General features: G+C 39.4%; 1 protein-coding gene across 2 annotated transcripts in view; it reads left to right on the top strand.

The window, feature by feature from the left end:
* The window catches only part of grk3 (G protein-coupled receptor kinase 3), a 226,843-nt gene that overhangs the window by 170,252 nt on the left and 35,188 nt on the right, over positions 1–21,403 (top strand). For both annotated transcript variants that reach the window (XM_052032176.1, XM_052032177.1), the window contains 5 exons: positions 42–120; positions 3,311–3,441; positions 10,756–10,850; positions 11,711–11,818; positions 17,382–17,448. In XM_052032176.1, the coding sequence (XP_051888136.1) occupies positions 42–120; positions 3,311–3,441; positions 10,756–10,850; positions 11,711–11,818; positions 17,382–17,448 (480 nt within the window). The remainder of the gene's footprint in view (positions 1–41; positions 121–3,310; positions 3,442–10,755; positions 10,851–11,710; positions 11,819–17,381; positions 17,449–21,403) is intronic.

Here is a 21,403-nt window from a genome sequence, read left to right as displayed (position 1 = left end):
AAAATTATCTTGACCACCTATTTGTGTCTCTCCTTCCACAGGATTGCCCTTTTATAGTCTGTATGACCTATGCTTTCCATACACCAGACAAGCTGTGCTTTATTCTCGACCTGATGAATGGTAAGACAAAACATTTTGAGCTTTGCATACTGAGATGACACCTAAATTAGTTTCACACACTAACTGCTCAATTGGGAGTATATTTGAGATGGGAGTAGTAAGTTTAAAACAGTTGATGAATCCATCTATGATTTTTTTTGTTTTATCCCTCACTTATATAGCTTAGCAAAAATTAATGTGCATCAATCTTTTGTTAGTATCTGTGTCTGAGATGATCACCTACTTTTGATGCAGTTTATGCTAATTAGATGATAACTGTAAATGCTGAAAAGAGGAGCATATTTTCCCTTTTTGTTGCACTGAATGGCTATTTTATGGAATCAGAGAAAATTTATGACACAGCAGGCCATTCAGCCTAGCACAGCCACGTGGGTTGCGAAAGAGCCGTATAGTTAATCCCATCTTCCAGCATTTGATTTGTGGCCCTGCACATCACAGTTCTTAAAATACACATCCAAGTCTGATGAGTGAATCTGCCTCTCCATCCTTTCAGACAGTGAGTTTCAGTCTCATTGTCTGAGTGAAAATCACTTTCCTCATCACCCTCAATCCTTTAATTCTATGCCCCTGGTTTTTGACCCAGCTGCTAATGGAAATAGGCCCTTCCTATTTATTATATCTAGGCCCTTCACAATTTTATATACTTCAATACTCACTCTCCTCTATTCCAGAACTTTATCCACTCTTTCCTCATAGCTAGAATTTTCCTGTTCTGGCAACAACCTGCATCTTCTCCAGTACACTCATATCTTTCTTGACCAAAACTGAACAGAACCTGATACGCAGTCCTTGTATAACCTCTCAAATCTTATATTCTGTGTCTTGGCTAATAAAAGAAAGCATCCCATGTGCCTTCTAACCAGTCCTGCTCCCTTTAAGGATCTGTATGCATGCACTCCGGAAGACCCTTTTTTCTCTTGATTGTCTCTTTATTTGGCACAAGTAGCTGCAAAGTAAAAAAAGTTTTTCTCCACTTTAACAGTGAATGTAGTGAATATAGAATAATCCTCTCACACTTACAGTGCCCTATCAAACTCGCATAATTGCTGGATATCACCAGCTCAGATATATAACTGTTTTGATTTTCATAACCTCTGTATGTTAAGTAACCCATAACTCAAAATTGTCCATTTACAGAAAGGTTGAAACTTGTATTTAGCAAAAAACATGCAGTGTGTCACAGGTATCCTTGACTTAACAATGCACATTGCTCAGAAGAATGGCCAGTCTTTCCTTTTCACTTGCAGACAAGATAATGAATAATGAAAATTTACCTAAGTACAAATTATAAATAATAAACTCTAGTATTGAGAAATTGTTGTTGAGCCCATCCAATGAAAACCTAATCAACTTAGATCACATTTATATTTGTCCACAATTTTCACTGTACCACTGTTGCGCAGGGCAGGCACAGTAATACAGGGCAGGCACGGTAGTGTAGCAGTTAGCATAACGCGATTACAACACCAGTGACCTGGGTTTAATTCCGGCCACTGTCTGCAAGGAGTTTGTACATTCTCCCTGTGTCTGCGTGGGTTTCCTCTGGGTGCTCCGGTTTCCTCCCACATTCCAGAGCATGCGGGTTAGGAAGTTGTGGACATGCTATGTTGGCGCCGGATGCATGGCGACACTTGCGGGCTGCCCCCAGAACACTGTACGCAAAAACTGTGTGTTTTGATGTACACGTGACTAATAAAGGTATCTTAGCTCCCTGTTGAACATCAAATTGTATATTTTAGTTCATTTCACTGGTGCCAAATATTTTGGACATCAATAGTGCCTGGTCAGCAAAGTTCATATATTCTTGGGCACAATGCTATTATTGAGTAACAAAATATCATACAGTCAAGTACTAAATCACGTGAAATGTCTGTGCATTAGCTTTTGCTGGTTGAAAGCTCATTCATAATATTTCTTAAATGTGAATTTGATAATAATTTTCCAATTTATTTTTCTCACTTCTTCTCCTTAAGATGTTTTCTCTTGCTGGATTACCATTCAACAGTTATTAGTAGCCTGCCAGGACCAAATGTTTGCAGGATATTCAATCATGGAAAAATCACAACTGAACCGATCCTCACGTATTTGTTTTCATATCCAAGGACTCAGTAGCAATGAGACATGGGAATGATTGGTTAGCTTTTCTTTTCCTAAGTTCAAGGGCATTTGGGCTTATAAAGCACCGACTTTCAATTATGCTGAAATTAGCATTCACCATAAAACAGAAGTTCAATTTGGGTCCATATTCACCTTTATGATTTATTTATTTATTCGCAAAGCTACTATAAATTGTTACATTTACTAATGACTCCCATGATTGTCAACTTTTAAGTAGAATTACATAGAAATTACTAGGAAACAAGTCTTTCAACCCAACAGTTGTTTATCTTCCAAGTTTCATTTCTGTGTTATCCTCTTAACCACTTTCCAACCTTGTCTTAGATGGCGAATTCCACAGCCACACAGTGCTCCGTCTATCAAAAAAAACATTGTTCTGAAAATCTTAAATTTAATCTTTTGTCTGTATCTGCTTTTTGTAACTGAAAGTGATCTGTTTCTATCCATGCTGTCCCATCATGTCACATTTGAAAACACCACAAATTGAACTTATTCCATACAAATAAAATAAAAGTTCAAATGAGCTTTGCTCATTCAGTAAAATTCTCACCAGAATTAGATCATTATAGATAACAATGCATAGTGGACTTGAGAAATAGCTCCCATGAATGCTGCATTCCAAAAGTCAGTCTTTTAAGTAAGATGTGGAACAAAGGAACTGACTGCTATTAATGGGGATTCAAGTGGATGTTAAAAATCCAGCATTTTCATTTGAAAACAGTTCTTCCAATGAATTACCCAGCATCTCTTTTTTAATTAACACTTCAAAACAGATTTACTGTTTATTCATCCTCTTTCTGGAAAGTAATAATCACTGCACTGGGCACTAAAGTATAAATGTCAATCAAATCATCAAGTAACAAGTTACTAAATAAATCAAATATTTCTTCTTCCTTTCTGCATGAAATCCAACTTAGCCTGGTTACTTATTTCATGAGGTAGGTCTGAAGGCTGTGATTATGCAGCGAACTGTTAAGGTTACTAGATCGTTGATGTAGGTATGACATATTTGGCATGCTGTATGTTTTAGTAGATTCAGAAACGTGTAACTCACTGCCTTTTCTGTTTGTAGGTGGAGATTTGCATTATCATCTTTCACAGCATGGAGTGTTCTCAGAGAAGGAGATGAGGTTCTATGCTGCTGAGATTATGCTGGGCCTTGAACACATGCACAATCGATTTGTAGTGTACAGAGACTTGAAGGTAGGATAAGTTTGATCCAAACACAAATATAATTTTAATTTATATTTAATATAAAAAAGATAATATGCAGCAGGTCAATTCACCTTCTGTATATTTTTGCTTGAAAAGAAAAAAAAAATTCTTCATCAGAGGCAGATATAGGAAAGATAAACAAGTTAATTTCAATTTAAATGTATAAAAGGTACACAGGTCAACTACTATTTGAATTGCAGAGAGCTAATAAATGGTTTGGATTTTTAAAATTACTTTATACGATTTTGGCTTCAATGGCAAGGGTAGCATTTTATGCCCACCTTGAAATACTTTTAAGAAAGTGGTGATAGTATACTGCCATCTTAATGGTGGAGATACCCTCCACAGCACTGTTGGGGTAGACACAGCTATTACTTAGACCCAATGATAATGAAGGAACAGGGATTTGCTTCCAAGTATTTCCAAGAATGACCTGTAATCTGTTTATGAGATGCTATTAGAAAAAAATTAATATGATGGTGCTGAAATATAATGAAAACACTGTACTTATCAAAGATGAAAAGAAATTGGATGTTCACAAGCAAAAGGATGAGGGAGTAAGGAAAAAAGGGAATAAAGGTAACCTACAAGTACAGAAGTGATGGAATTAAAATCTAAATGGTCCAGAATACAATGGATTCAGCTAAACCTGGAAAAAGTTAAAAAAACAAACTGGTCAGTACCATGGGCTCAAAGCACTACCAGGATTTTATGAGAGTCATAGAGTTACACAGCATGGAAGCAGGTGAAGAACAAAGACAAGTCTTTGATAGGATGAACACAATTGCTTTCCATACCAAAGTCAAAGTTGAGTTTTTTATCATATGCATGTACATGTGTGCACAGGTGCAATGAAAAACTTACTTGCAGCAGCATCACAGGCACATAGCATCATATAAGCAGCATTCACAAGAAAAACATAAACTAAACACAATTTTAACAAGAAAGAACTCAATTAGAACAAAAAAAATGAAGTCAGTTTTAGTGCAAAGTGGTCATAGTGTTGCTAAACTCTAGTGATTAGGGTTATGCCGGTTGGTTCAAGAACCAAATGGTTGAAGGGAAGTTGCTGTTCTTGAACCTGGTGGTGTGGGACTCGGGCTTCTGTATCTCTTTCCTGATGGTAGCTGCATGAAGATGGCATGGCCCGGTTGGTGGGGATCTTGGATGATGAATGTTGCCTTCTTGAGGCAGCGCCTTCTGTAGATACTACCAATGATGGGGAGGGATATGCCCATGATGTATTGGGCAGAATTTACTACTCTCTGCAGTTTTTTATGTTCTTGCACATTTGAATTGCTGTACCAGACCATGATGCAACCAGTCAGGATACTTTCAACAGTACATCTGTAGAAGTTTGTTAGGGTGTTCAGTGACAAGCCGAACCTCCCAAGTAAAGGTGCAGGTGTGCTTTCCTTGAGATTGCATCTATGTGCAAGGCCCAGGACAGGTCATCCAATGTGTTAACGCCCAGGAATTTAAAGTGCTGACTCTCTCCACTGACAATCCCCCCAATGTACACTGGCACATGTTCACCCTCCTTCCCCTTACTGAAGTCAAAAATCAGCTCTTTAGTTTTACTGACATTGATTGAGAGGTTGTAGTTGTGGCACCTCTCAACCAGGTGTCCTGTCTCACTCTAGTAAGCTGACCCATCACCACCTGGGATTCATCCAATAACAGTGGTCTTGTTGGAGGATTTGTACATGGCATTGGAGCTGTGCTTAACCACACAGTCATGTGTGTACAAAGAGTGGAACATAGGGCTAAGCACACAGCTTTGAAGGCCACCTGTGTTGATGGTCAGTGAGGAGGAAATGTTGTTACCAATCCTCACTGATTGAGGTCTGCCGATGAGGAAGTTGAGTATCCAGCTGCAGAGGCGGATAAAGAGGCCCAGGTCTTGAAGCTTGATGATGCGTTTGGATGGGATGATGGTGTTGAATGCCGAGCTGTAGTCGATGAACAGCTGCCTGACGCATGAGTTCCTGTTGTCCAGATGATCCAGAGTAGAGTGAAGAGCCAGAGAAATTGCATCTGCTGTTGACCTGTTGTGGCAGTAGGCAAATTGAAGCAGATCCAGGTCATCTCTGAGGCAGAAGTTAATTTGTGCAATAACCAACTTCTCAATTAACCATCTGGTTGACCATGTAACCAATATAGAGGAGTGTAAATAGAACGAAATGAATGAGGGTAGTTTGAAAGAAAGAAACAACAAGGTGCTGGAACAGTGAAATGCAGAACACAACACTTTCTGGTAATCTCAAATAAAAGGATGTTCGAATTACTCAGGAAATGAGGTAGGGTCTGTGGAGAGAAATGAATTGACTTCTTGTTACGTGGATGACCTATAGTCGGCTTAAATTTTGAATCAGTATGCAATGTGCTCCTTCTCTCTCCACTCTCAGCCCCGATGCAGGGTGTTGATCTGACACGTATAAATTGGATACACAATAGACTGCAAATGCTGGAATCTGCGGCAACATACAATCTGTTGGTCCTGATGCAGGGTTTTGACAACGTCAACAATTCCTTTCTCCCCACAGATGCTGCTCGACCTGCTGAATTCCTCCAACAGATTGGTTAGTTGTTCCACATTTCAGCATCTGCAGTCTCTTGTACCTACAATGTACTTTGTTGGAAGGGAGGTGCTGTAATGTGAGCCTACATAGGGCTTTGTTCGAACAGTGCCAGAAGCCCGAAGACGGAGAGGTTGCTGTAGGAATATGATGGGGAATTAAAGTGATCCAAAGTCAAAGCTAAGTTTATTATCATATTACTAAGGGAGTTCTCTGAGGGAGTGAAGATCAAAGTTATCTGTGCAAGGTTAGTAATTCAGGATCATATAGGATAGAAGCAAGCCTTTTGCCCACTGCATCTGCACTGACCATCAAGCACTGATATACACTCATCCTATTTCTTCCTCTCGCAATCCCATCAACTCCCCAGTGGGTTGTCAGAGCTTCTGTTGCAGGCTGCCTTTTAATTGGGTGCAAAATGGTTGGTTAAGAATTCAATTTCCATACAATATAAATGTTTCTTTATTTATAAATAATTACATCATCACATTGACATTGACAGCAAAATAGGGGATTTGTTCATAGCCTACAGGTTCTTTCAGTCTTTAAAGCTATATATTTCATTCAATGACTAAGTGGTTAAATAGGTTACTCAATTTGGGTAATTCCTGATTATAAATCAAGCATTATTTTGTCCCTGTGCTCAATATTTTTATAATTGATGAACAAAAATGTTGAAAGAATTATTTTTCTTTCAAAACACAATTTTTTATTGTCATGGTTTTTCTCCAGGATTGCTTGCAACACTTTCCCTGGAGATTAAGCATTAACTTGTAGAGAATCCAGGACACGCTGGAGAGCTGGCAATTCTAATTGAAAAGGGATGGTTTGAAAACTTGTTTTCTCTACAGGGAACAGACAGATCAACAAGGTTCCCTGCTTTCATTTGTCACATACCACTGGTTCTCACTGAAAGCAAATAATCTAACATAGTGGCACTTAATGAGAACCACATGGAAAAGATGGAGAGGAATGGCAACTGAGAAGTCAGACATTTTAGTGCTTGTTGATTAATTCATTACATTGTGTTTGTTCATGGATTAGGAAGAGAGAGCCTCCACATAAAGGCTTCTTTCAAAAAGAAAAGAAATAGCTATTTGAAAAGAATTCAGATTAGGTTTTGCTTTTAGTACCTTAGTACTTCGAGCTGAAATTAACTATCACAGAAAAAGAGGCCCAAATTTGGAATTTGACATTTACCCATTTAAATTTGTTGTTATACATTTTTTATTTGAACTGTATCAAGGCATTTTGGAGAGAGGTACTGATCATGAAGATGTAACTGCACTGGATAAGTATTAGGATATACAATGAGGACACAGTGGTGAACTGAGAGTTTGGCAGAAAACTCCAGCACATCAGTCCTTGCCCTCCAAAGTGCACTATTGAGTAATGTAGGTACAAGGTGTATTCCTTGGATGGTCCCTGTTTTCAAAAAGAGTGATGGCCTTAGGCTGCCATTTAACATTTATATGACCTCCTTTGCAACAATCTTCTGCTCTTTGACTGTCTGTCTGTCCTTATGAAAACCTCTACTTCTTGGCAATGCATCCTGTCACAGTGTCACAAAGAATCTAAGCAATATCAGCCAAAGAATGCTTACGGTAGGATTTTGACAAGTGATGGGTGTGCTCTTTGACTAAGCTGCAGTTTCTTGCCTTCTAGTATCTAATACAAGTGGCAGTTAAGGGGGGAATGGGAGTTCCACCACATTGCTTGATTGCTCAGGATGCAGCTTTGCACACGAGTGCAAAGAAAAAACCACCAGATAACAGGAAGTTCAGTTCACCAAATATTCAAATTATCCATGATACCAGTCAGAAGATCATGCATGTGAGTTGAAACTCTGCAGATGACTAGCACATTGTACATCATATGGAACTTCCTGATCTGTTTGATGAAGACCATGACATTTGAGGATACTTCCTTAGAGACAAGACATACCTTATACAGATGTGGTAGAAGATACAAAGCATCATTTACATGCAGCAGCAGCAGCTGTTGTGATGAAATGGATACAGTTCCTTTACTGCCTGGTGAGATCCAGTGGAGTCCTACCCAGAGGATAAGGATGGTCTTGGCATGTTGTAAGAAGGCTGTCAATTCTGTTTTAAAGCTTAGAAGTCAGTACTGTTCAAAGAAAGAGAATTGCCCTCCCCTGTATTTGGATTCATGAACAGTATATCAGTTCACCTATGCCTGCTGCATCTGAACTCTAATTGTACAGAAGGTATTCAACCACTGACTAATTACTGTGGTGTACCACACTATCTGTGCTTCCCTTGAAATTGCTAACAATCCTACTCCGAACTGCCTGTGCTGATCTTCACCCCCTTTGAAAATGTCTGCACCAGTTGATGCTCTTTCTGGATATCTTTTATATCCATTACTACCAAGGCATCAAGCAAACAGTGCAGTAGTGAAGTATATTTTCAAGTTGGCACAAAGAAACTATACTTATTTACATTTTGATTCTCTTAAGTTGCTGAATGTTAATTCCCTTCCCTCATCCCTTAATGCTTCTATATACCATGTTAGGGCAAGGCTGGCAGAAAATGAGTGGCTCCACTGAAGAGTCATTGGATTGATGTGACACTCAATTCAAGGCAGTTGGCTCTGACAGGGAGGAGTTATGGAGATCCACGGCCACCATCCTATCATTGCCAAGGCTGACATTGCTGGATGGCATGTGACTTACAACACTCAAGAGTTTATCCCTCATATTTTATATCTCTTTCAAGATAATTTGCAAGTTTTTTTGTGGAATATTCAAAGCAAATGAATTTGATTAGATTGCACTATGGTTCTGAGAAGAACTCATTTTGCTTTTCCTTGCTGATCCCAAGTGCTCTAATGAAGACTAATCTTCACAGAGGTTGGGGCACTTCTATACTGAGGGTCGGCTGGTTGCTTAAGTTACTCACTGCGCTTTCTGAATGCAATTACATCAGAACTTCCACCACTGCTTTATTTGCACATTATTTTATCCTGAAAACTTGTTTAAAGCACATTTTGCCAATGAACATCAAAATGACAGTGGACAGACATAGAGTCATACAGCATGGAAAGAGGCCTTTTGGCCCACTGTATCCCAGCTAACCTTCAAGTATCCATTGCACTAATCCCATTTTTCCTCAAGGTCAGGATTGAACCCATGTTTCTGCCACTGTGAGGCAGCAGCTCGAAACGTCACAGCACTGTGCAAGGAAAATCAAGGCATGTTATAAAAGAAAGATGAGACAACTCAAACACAGGATGATCTCATCATTCCTCTCAAGAGAAAAGATATTCTACTGCCAATCCACTATTGCCTGTTACATTTCAACATATCTTATGGTCATTCAGTTTCAATGATTGCATTGCCAGTAGCAAATGCACAGGGGAATGTCCACAGATGAAAACGCATTGTGAATTAGTCTGCAGTGTGAAATATTTGTGTTCTTTGCAAGAGAATAATGCATGAGGAAAGAGGAAAGTCTTTAACCGCTGGCTGGATACATTAAGGAGCTTTTGGGTAATGAAGTTGGAGGGAGCTGCCCAATTCAGCTGGGTAATGGGATGAGCACTTACAGTGTGCTGTGAGCTTTTTCTATCTTCAGATGTTCTGATTATTTGAAAACTTCATTTATTATTCATTAATTAGACTTTCTGATTCACAATAAAGTGCACCCTCTCAAAATGAATACCCTTTCTGTCACTCACAATGCTGAACATTTAACAGAAAAAAATATCTGGCACCTTCATAGGACCATTTCTTCACCTGATTCACCCATGTCACCATGAAACAATATTTTATACAGTTGGGAAAAGGGCACATAATAATGTGATTCAAAGAGCACCAGTGAACAGTGGAGCTTTGATGGCATGATGAGAAATGAGTCATTTTCATCATTCAAGCAGAAACAGTTGGCCTCAGCTGAGGATCACAAGGAAAAGGATTCCAAGGACTCAGTCAACTCGTAAATCAAAATAAGCATGCTTTAGTCTGCATCGGAACAGTGGAGTTTAAGTTCTATCTCTGAGACTCAAACACAAAATCTAGTACTAATGGTGCAATGTAGCATGAAACAAATGCTACATTTTTGGAGTTTTATAGATGAGATTTATCCTCTCAAGTGAACATAACATATGCCATGACACTTTTCTGAAGATGAGCAGAGGAGATTTCTCCCTTCGTTAAGGCCAATACTTTGATTTCAATCAATGATTCTGTTTGTGGGACCATGCTAAAAAATGGCTGTTGAGTTTCTCGCATCACAGCAATGGCTACCTTTCATAAAATCCTTTTGTTGAGGATCTCACTATTGAGGATAAGGCCAGTATTTATTGGCCATCCCTAATTATCCTTGAACTGAGTGGCTTTCTAGGCCATTCAGAAGGCATTTAAGAGTCAACCACACAGGATGGGCCTGAGTCAGATGCAGGTGAGACCAGGTAGGGTAGCAGATTTCCTTCCCTGAAGGACATTGGTGAACCATGTTTTTGTGACAATCTGGTAGTTTTTGCAGTCACCTGTTGTTTTTCCAAATTCTAGATGTTTAGCTGAATTTAAATTCCACAGCTTCTGTGAAGCTTCCAGGTATCATTTGCAAACTAACTCCATTTGATCCAACTTCCTGTATAATATTCAAATCACAATGAGTGTTCAAATTGTCATGTGGTTTATGAGTGAAATGATAATGATTCTGATCATAGTATCATATTACTTGTGTTATTTTCACAGCCAGCAAATATTCTACTGGATGAACATGGTCACGTAAGAATATCAGACCTTGGGCTTGCCTGCGATTTCTCAAAAAAGAAGCCCCATGCCAGCGTGTATGTACTTGTTAAGCTGTTAATATGAGCATTTTTGTATGAACATGACCGGTCTTATGCTGGCAGATAAGTGCACTTTTCTTGTTCCTTTCTTTATACCTGCTGCTGTTGGTTCTCTTAAAATTCACCCCTCAGCTGCAGTTAATCTGCATTTTTTTGCAACAGACCCTTAAAGAATTGGTTGAAAGTACCCATAAAGGTAGCACTTTATGTGATATGTTGAGATTAGCAACTACGTTTCTTCTATATTTGAATTTAAAAGATTACTCTAAAATGAACTTAATGGAATAGTTCTCTTTGCATTGTACTCTTCTCAATACTTAGAAGAATTTCCATGATTTAAATCTGATACCCCTTGACTATTAGTTGGTATGTTTGCACTTTTTTGCAACCAGGTCTACTTATACAAATAATTTCATATTTTTTATTACTTTTTTCCATTTCAACCCTTCTTTCCTCCAAGTGCTGATTCTCCAAGTACCACATCTCTCTAGTTCTTAACCCAAGCATGCTTTACAAGAAAATTCTTCCTTCTCCAGTATATACAAATGCACTTCTTGCATGGATTATGGATAACATCAGAAACTACAACATTCACAGTTACCTAGCCTGAACTTGTCACAACCATTGTCAGTATCATCACTATCAGTCAGTTTGAGATCAGCTAATATCTGAAGTACGAACAAAATTTAGAGCATTCTACATGAATTACCATCTCTCCTACCTCTCTGAGATATCAGTAGAGTCGCCATTTCTTTTCTTCCATTTTTGATGCAGGTATTAAAAAGGATTATAATATGCAACCATAAGGACTTTGGTTAATTGTTAATGCTGAAGCTGAGTTTGTTCCTTTGATGCAGTGGGACACATGGATACATGGCTCCAGAGGTGTTGCAGAAAGGTACAGCGTATGACAGCAGTGCAGATTGGTTCTCTTTGGGCTGCATGCTCTTCAAATTACTTCGAGGGTAAGCCACTAAACACAAAATGCTATATGAAAATAATTCTGTTTGCCTTACTGGTGCTAAAAGTGGATGACACAAAATCAGCTTTGCAGGTTGTCAACACATTTAAATTGTTATGCCCTTCTATGGCAGTTTAAGATCTAGTTAAAAATAAAGAGAGGTAAAGTGACCATCTGGAGTATCAACCCAAAACTGATCGAATATGAGTCTAACAGCTTTGAGTGGAGCTGCACATTCTGACTTGAAGTTTTTATCCCTTTTATATATATTCGACAGATCAGGTTGAAAATTCAACTTTCTGAGGTCAAGGCAATGAATTCTGGTGTGTACATTTCTATATAAATACATATTTATTCATTTAAAGAACAATTTAAATGGTTTCAGAGATGAAATGCAAACTTTCAATTCCATTACATCTTTCTGTATGTATCATGCTTCAATCAAACTAGGTCCAGTTCCTGTTACTGAGACATGTGAAGCATTCAAACATTAGAGGAAGAGAAGAAATCTGATCCCTAATGTCAGAGTTATGAGTCATATTGGAAAACTAAAGAAGTTTATGTTTCTTAGGGACAAGAAATACCTCAGTGATCTTGTATATAAAATAGTTTTTATTCATTTTCAGGATCTATCCACTGTGTGCCAGTGGTAGAGAGGGTAAATGTTTAGGATTATTGACGGGATACCTATCAAATTGGCTGCTTTGTCCTGGATGGTGTCAACCTTATTAAGAATTATTGGTGTTGCACTCACCCAGGCAAGTGGAGTGTATTCCATCACACTCCTGACTCATATCTTATAGATGGCCTTAGATATCAGGAGTTGACTTGCTCTTGTAGCCATGGTATTTATGTCGCTGGTCCTGTTGAGTCTCTGGTTAATGATGACCCCCAGGATATTGATAATGTGGACTCAGCAGTGGTAGTGCCATTAAATGTCACAGATGGTTACATTCTCCCTTATTGGAAATGCTTAGTGCCTGGAACTTCTCTGACAGAATAACCCATGACTGAATGTTGACTGGTTCTAGCTACATGCAGGCAAGGACTGCCTCATTTGCTGAGGAGTTCTGAGTGGAATTGAACATTGTGCAATCATCCACAAACATTCCCACGTCTGATCTTAAGATGAAAGGAAGGTCATTGAAGGTGACTGGGCCAAGGACACGGCCCTGAGGGACTCCTGCAGTGATATTCTCGTTCTGGGATGATTGATTCTGACAACCACAATCTTCTTCCTTTGTGAAAAATGTGATCTCAAACACTGGAGTATTTTCCCTCTGATCACTGACTTCATTTAACTTCATTCAGGATGTATTGATGCTACATTCAGTCAAATGCCGCCTTGATATCAATATCAATATTCACCTCACCTCTGGGATTCACCTCTTTGATTCATGTTTGGATGAGGTCTGGAACCAAGTATTCCTGGCTCACTTATTGCCAGAATACTATGGTAACATTAACATCAGTTAAATTATTTCACAATCATGCTCCACGGCAGGAAGCCATTCATTTTTAATCGAAGCACATCGGCACTGTCCAGCAGCAAACTTAAGTTTTGCTCAAGGATGTTGACATGAAACATGATCAGGAATGGCATTTGCAACCACTCTAGGTGAGGCACTCTAGCAATGCCAGTGGCTACCACATAGTGTGACTTATCTCTGCGCAGGGAAGAATGTTACTTGGTGGAAATGAAAAAAATGAAAATTGCTTGTGTTTTGATATTTATTTATGACAAAGCAAAATCAAACAGTAAATAAACAGAAAATCATGACATTTGTCACCTAAGTAAAGCACCCAAGTAACATTCCCATTTCACAACTTTGCAGATGGCTTTTGCTGTCCAAATGGTACATCACAGCATCCAGTTGTGGCTATAGATGGGTTGCTTGTCATCTTGTTATGCATAGATTTGTTGTGAAAGCATTCCAATTGCAGACCTCATCCGAGTTCACTGTAGCAGTATAGATGTGTGAACTACACCCTCAGGTGAACTCCTCACCAGATTCCTTAATCTCGCACCAGACTAAAGCCTGCCAGTACCTCTGTATTTCATTGTGACGCCTATTCCTTGAACCTAATCTGCGTGCCCCGGCAGTGCCAGTCGCTGTATATGATGTGCCATGGTCATCTTCATTGTTCCCTGCCTCATCCTCGCTCTTCACTCCCTGCTCCTGCTCTGTATCTTGATGTTAAGGGAAAACAAGGGCCTTTCCTCATACAGTACAGAGTCAAAAGACAGTTGCACTTGTCAGCTATTCCAAAAACTCCTTTGTGGTGATGCAACAGCATACATGGAAATGAAGATGTACACTGTAGATCAGTTTCAAGGGGATGCACTAATTTCATGGAAGATTCTTAATGAGTATACCTGGCAGGTTTCTTATAGCCTCTGAATTAGAGCTGGTTTACAATCTCTGCCCAGGAGGAGGGGGTCGGGGGGGGGGGGGCTGCGGGGTGGGGTGGGGGGGGCGCGTGGTGGTGGTGGGGTAGTTTCCTTCATCCTAGTGAAATGTTGTAGTCAGGAATGCCACTTCCCATTCAGGCATCTCTGTCCCTCTTTGTCCTTCATCTTCTCCACTAAGGTTAGAGCAATGAGTAAACTTTTCCATTATCCTACCTTTGGAGGCTTGATCTTTGTCTGTGGGTGGAGGGTAGAAGGTCGGGGCAGGATAAGATTGGGTGTGATATAGGAGAGAGTTCACTGTGTATAGATTAACAATTTGTGTGTGTCTCTATCAGTATGTTTATATGAGAGCAGTATTGCTTGTAGTGTACTTGATGTATCTTATGAGGTCTTAAATTTTTTCTGGGATTCTCACTCTTGGAGTAGACTACTCAATCCATCTCCTGCTGAGTTGTTCTTATGATGTCTCTGGTGGGTCTCCTGACCCCCTCGTGCAAAGGACCTTTCTGCCAGTATTTCTTTCACTTTCATCATTGTCCCTGTCTGTGAATGTGGGAGCTCATTCAGCTTCCCTGCAGTCTCTCTCAGTGCCATGGCAGCCATAATATGTGTAGCTGTTATTTACAGGCTGACAAGAAGGTTGGTTGCTGCCCAGCAAAAAATTGACAGCTGCACTGAATTTAGTGTGGTCTTGTCAGGGACCTCCCAGGTCCTGTTTTAGCACTTCTTCCTGGCTGCTGCGCACCTGCTTTTAACCCATTTGTGCTGGCACCAGGTGCAAAGATGTGCTTTGTAGGTGTAGTACAGTCTAATTTCTAAACATGTATTTTTTTTATCAGGTATCACTTTGTTTTACCACAGAAAACTATGAACCTTGTTTTTTTGACTTGCTTTCACTGGTGAACATTATAAATTCAGTATCCTTTCAGCTTGTTTTCTACATACCCTTTTGCCTTCAGGTGGTGATTATGACCATGATGTGAAGCTTTAGTTTGCTAAGGGGGGAGGGTTGTTCAGTGATGGTGGGGGAAATGAATAGTTCCATGAAATTTAAATCCATGATCCCCCATATTGTAATTAATTTGTGAGCATCTCAGGTTGTTATTACCAGTCCATATTAGTGTATTGATAATGAGGCAGCAGTGTCTTAAAGCACTATCCAAAGCTACAAGGTTGCAAAATTCAGATAGCAAATAAAAAAATTAAAAGTAAAAAACAGAATAGAGTTTGTTGGGATTTTGAAGCTGAGACAAAGTTTAGAGGTTGAAAGTTAGACACCTTCAGCCCAACGTATGATATTGAGAAGTATGAAATTGAAGTTGGATGTTGATAGAGTAAAGGAAACAGGATAGCAGTCTTCAAAATGCCTTTATTTCACAAGCAGAAAAATGTTGCTTTTTGAAAAAAATAACTCAAGTAATTTTTAAATCCCTGTGGGTTTTATTAAAAATAAGGAAATTAAAGAGCAAAAGCAGGAATATTTGGAATGTTTATTCTCAGTTTGATACAAGTATAATTCTAAGAACAGTTTTAATAAATTCTTCTAGTTCATTCATTCCCTTCAAAAATTAAGCCTGTCAGTAAACAGGATTCATTTCTTCATAATGTGATGTGGATGGCCAGGCTCCAGCAGGTCCTGTGCAACAGAAGTAAGTCGCACTGTTTGATGTTGCCCTTTAAAGAGCTGTGCAGAGTGATCCAATAAAGTAAAAGAGATAGCAATGACCTCCCGTGGGATGGTCCAATTCAATTGATGTGAGCAAACCCTTGAAGTGCCATGGTATAAAAGTCAGAGAAGCCAGAGGGATTAGAGAGATGGAAAAAAAGTAAGAATCTTCTTGCTATTAGACAACAGGTCAGCAGAGCAGCAGGAGCACCGCTTAGCAGAAAATGAGCCATTGAACCTTTGGATTATGTGCATGCCGTCAAATGGGGATTCTTGCACATGACTGCTGCCTGATGGTTTAAAAGACAAATAACATTTTTAATAACCTTTAAGCCATTGTATTTAGGGCAGTATGCATATCACATATATTTATGAATAAAATATCTTTTAGGAAGACAGAATGTGAAAGTAAGCCTTTTCATAAATTATGGTATATTTTGAGAAATAAAGTAAAAAAACAAGACATTCAAATTCCATGCTGATGTAATGTAATTGTTGTTAAGGCAGGAAAATCCATGCAAGGTCCACAGAGGGCATTACCTGCATGTAGCTCAATATAGACTAGGAGATACCAGGTTCAGTCCTCAGTCTTCAGTGTGTCACTCCAGCTGCCTTAGGTCAACTGCACAAGGAAGGGGAAAAATTAGCCAGAGTTCAATTTTTATAATTATTGTTTATTGGCCCCTGTTGGAAAATAGGAATGTGTAGCTGTCGAGTGGGAAAATTATATTTCTGTTCTGATGTCACGACAATGTAGTTGAATAGATTGTCACTGACTTAGCTCATCGAGAATTGCTTGAGTGTATGGATGATTTCCATACTGGGCAAATGGGAATCCATGTTAAAAAAATATTATGTTTGATTTGTATCTTTTGCCTCTGTGGATGCTGCTTGACCCCCTGAGTTTTCAGAGCCTTCTATTTTTGTTCATGTTTGCATCATCTCTCTGGCCAAAATTCCTGTTTAGAACCAGCTGGAGGCTTCACTGCAATGATAATACTTCTATATTATAATTGCCATTTTCAAAAAAAAATGAAAAGTTGAATGTAACATTGCTGAATTGACAGGAGCTGCACAATGCCCATAAGTGATTCACAGTGCAGTCTGAAGCAAAGAGGACTCACTGGATTGGGAAGGAGGACAAATTTGCAAGGGGGAACGAGGAAAATAATATTAAAATAAAGCATACAAAAGATAAAAGATTGTGAGTCATTTTCTTAAAACTGCTTTAAAATTATATATAACATAAAAGTGGCCCTACTTTCATGCTTCATGATCATTAACATAGTATATCCTTTCAGCTTTGTCTCCCAGAAGGAGTTTGTATATTAACATTTTAATTGCCAAGTTACTCGAGATAAATTTTCCTTTTATTTCCCTTTTCTCCCAAGATTCCCACGCGACTGACCATCTGGCCAGTGACTTGTTAGTAATGTTCCAATCAGTTGCTTTGGTGTCTGATAATAAGCTTTTTTTTTCCCCCATTAGACACAGCCCTTTCCGGCAGCACAAGACGAAAGACAAGCACGAGATTGACCGCATGACGCTCACAATGGTAAGAAAATAGATTTCTCAACAAAAACACCATTCACAAATGAGAAAGTGCAACAGGAAGATTTCCTAAATTGGATTAGTCATGCTGCTTCAGATTTTGCCAAAGAACTGTTGGGAAGTTACAATTAAACTGATTTAATTTGTAAATTTTGGTCATGAGAAAATAAGCATTTATAGCTAATTTTAATAATTTGATATAATATTTGTTTTTGGTTAAATAATTTTTGGACAACTTTGAACCACCAGTTCAAAGGCCTAGTGTTTATCTTTTTTTGGAGAAGTTTCTCCAGATATCAGTGTTTGTTGAATAGAAGAAAACCTATAAACATGCATCTTTTTGGAACTGTTTCTTATGATGGGTTAGTGAAGGAGTATTATTGACAACACCAAAGAGTGGGGAAATAGTCCAGATCCTAATCAAGTAAATAGAGAAATGACACCAGATGCATTTATGTTACAATTATGTATACAAACCTTTACTGAGAGCAAAGCGTTAAGTACTTATGTGGATTAGTGGCCTTAAATATTAATTTTAAGTGAAATCAGGATCACTGATACAGTGTGTTGGAGAGTGGAGGTTCGTATTGCAGGTTTTCACAATGGCAATCTCTTGACATCTGCCAAATCGTCAGTGAATTGTTGAGAAGATAAACAGTAATCACTCAGCATCCTCATAAAGCAATGTGATTTCTATATGAGACTGGTCATTACCTAAGAAATTATCATCAGTCTGTCAAGTTAGTGAGAGAATAATAGGTCACAGCAAAGTTTGGGTGCTGAACTTGAAATGGAATTAGAAGTATGGTGTGGTGGCTGGGGGAGATGGTTGTGTGGTTGGATGATGCAGTGGAAGAAGAATGGAAGGAAGAATATCAAGAATATCTATTTCAAGTTGCACTGATTCATGTATATGTGATTTATGTTATGTGACCAAAGAGTCAACTCACGCAATGCCCTGTTACACATTTACACAGTAGGTAGTACAGCAATTGTTCAATTGGCGCCAAACCCCAGTCAGTCAGCTTTCAGCTTCCATTCTTGTGAAAATAGCATTGACGAAAGCTTATGGTGATGTTCCCTGAAGAACATGTAAATCTGTCACCTGGCCTAGAAAATACAAATCCTTGATTAATTAAGAAGACTACAGTGCTGTGTTGATTGCTCGCTAATACAGTTTAAATGAATCAACTGTGCATACCATTAGAAACGTGTCAAAAATTTAGACAATGTGTGAAATCAACAGCTCCTATGAGTTTAAGTGTTATTATTGACAAGAGTTCTTCATTTAGCCAAGGGTGAGAAACTCCTTTAGATTAATGAAATAACCAGTACTAACGGATCAGGTGTTGATGATGTTGTGATTAGGGCTAAAGCTTTGGCTCTGTATGACCTGTGTGACCAGAAGTGAAGGAAAGCATAATGAAGCCAAGCTATTCACTGTTGGCAGAGATTGGCTTTACAGATTGTTCAGCACTATTATTTGCAAAGTGAGAAATTACAGGGTAAAGTGAGATATTGTGCAAACAAGTGGGATCTGCTGGTGTGGATGATACTGCCATATTAAGCCAGAGTGTTTAGAATTTATCAAAGATAATGGCTATGAACCTGCTCAAGTTTCAACTGTGAAGAAACATGGCGTTTTTTTTAACAAGAGAGTGGGCAACAGAACTTATTTAACTGAACAACAAAGTGTATGTAAATAACCAAGGGGACTTAAAGTGCAAACCCATTTTAGTGTACCGAGCTAAAAACCCACATGCAGTAAAGGGGAAAAGCAAGAAATATTGGCCAACAGTGTAGCATTCTAGTGAGAAAGCCTGGGTCACAACTTTTTATGAGGACTGGCTACTGAACTCATTTATACTGGAAATGAAGGAATTCCTTGTGAGAAAGAATCTCCCATTTAGGGTTTTACTCACATTGACCCCTCGCCCCTCATTGATACTTACATTTCTGCTATGTTTTGGCCTCCTGATATGATGTCAATTTTTCTACCAATGGACCAGGCCATTAGTAAAACTTCTAAGCCTTTTTTTCCATCTGGAAGCTCAGTAGAAAAGCCCTGGGGACAGTTGCCAAAAGGAGGGTGGAGAGTCTGATTGGCTTTGGAAGCAGTACAAAATTTCAGACTGCATCAGCATTATCCAAGAGGCCTGGGAGAAGGTAAAGCTTCAACTTTGAATGGCTGTTGGCCTGAGCTCGTCAATGACTTCAAAGGCTTCCCCACTATCAACAGTGTAGTCAGTGACTTTGTGAAGCTGGTGAAATGGCTAGGAGGAGGGGGACTTAAAGATACTGAAAATGGGGAGGTGATCAAGCCGATTAATTTTCACCAAGAAAAAACAAAAAATGAGAGGACTTAAGCAGTTAGCTGCATCCAGAAGAAACACTGAGGAGGAAGCAGATACAAAGCCTACCGAGCCAGCCATCACTACTACAGCCATTCCAGGATTCCTGTGCAGGAGATTGTGGATCTTGACCCCATCATTCAAATGAGTCTCAACATTAAGAGGAACTTAAATCAACTCCTTTCATGTTACAAGAAATTCTACAAGGAACTGACCCAGGAAGATGAAACAGTAGAGGACCATCTTCTGAAGAGCGAGTATTGGGAGTTAGGAAGGAAGCTAAAAAGCAGGACCTCAAGGGTAGTAATCTCTGGATTGCTGTCTGTGCTATGTGCCAGGGAGGGAAAGAATAGGAAGATATGGCAGACTAATGAGTGGCTGAAGAGTTGGTGCAGGGGGTAGGGGTTCAGATTTGTGGATCATTGGGATCTATTCTGGGGTAGGTATGACCTGTACAAAAGGGATGGGCTACACCTGAATTGGAGAGGGACTAATGTCCTTGTGGGCAGGTTTGCTAGAACTGTTGGGGAGGGTTTGAACTAGGTTGGCAGGGGAATGGGAACCAGAGTGTTAGATTAGAAGATGGATGTTGTTGTAGAAATAGATACGATATGAACAGGTGAGGAAGGGTAGTCAGGGGATAGGGCATAAATGCAGTCAGTTAGATGGGTTGAAGTGTGTTTACCTTAATGTGAGAAGTGTTAAGAATAAGGGTGATGAACTTAGAGCATGGATCAGTAAATAGAATTACGATGTTGTGGCCATTACAAAGACTTAGCTGTCCTAAGGGCAGGAGTGGCAGCTTGAGGTTCCAGGGTTTAGATGTTTCAGAAGGGATAGGGAAGGGAGTAGAAGGGGTGGAGGGGTGGCATTGCTAATCAGGGATAGTATCACAGCTGTAGGAAGGGAGGACATCATAGGGGGTCATCTATTGAGTCAGTGTAGGTGGAAGTCAGAAAAGGAAGGGAGCAATCACTCTATTGGGAGTATTCTATAGGTCCTAAATAGCCACCGGGACACTGAGGAGCAGATAAGTAGACAGATTTTGGAAAAATGCAAAAACAACAGTGTTATTGTCATGGGTGACTTCAACTTCCCTAATATTGATGGGCACCTCCTTAGTGCAAAAGCTTCAGATGGGGCAGAATTTGTTTGGTGTGTACAGGAAGAATTGTACACATAGTATGTAGACAGGCCGACTAGAGGAGAGGCCATTCTGGATCTGGTACTAGGCAATGAACCTGGTCAGGTGAAAGACCTCTTGGTCGGTGAGTATTTCAGGGATAGTGACCACAACTACCTGACCTTTAGCATAGCCATGGACAAAGATAGGAGGAGGTGCTATGGGAAAATATTTAATTGGGGGAGGGCAAATTATGATGGTATTAGGCAAGAACTTGGGAGAGTAAACAGGGAACAGATGTTCTTTGGTAAATGCACTGCAGAAATGTGGAGATTGTTTAGGGACCACTTGCATGGGGTTCTAGATAGGTTTGTCCCACTGAGACAAGAAAGGATGGTAGGATGAAGGAACCATGGTTAACAAGAGAGGTGAAGGGTTTAGTCAAGAGGAAGAAGGAAGCATATTTAAGGTTTAGGAAGCAAAAA

Source organism: Pristis pectinata, chromosome 17, assembly GCF_009764475.1.
Source record: "Pristis pectinata isolate sPriPec2 chromosome 17, sPriPec2.1.pri, whole genome shotgun sequence".
Classification (NCBI taxonomy): domain Eukaryota; kingdom Metazoa; phylum Chordata; class Chondrichthyes; order Rhinopristiformes; family Pristidae; genus Pristis; species Pristis pectinata.
Note: the sequence above shows the minus strand (reverse complement) of the source record. Positions and strands in the feature narration are given on the sequence as shown.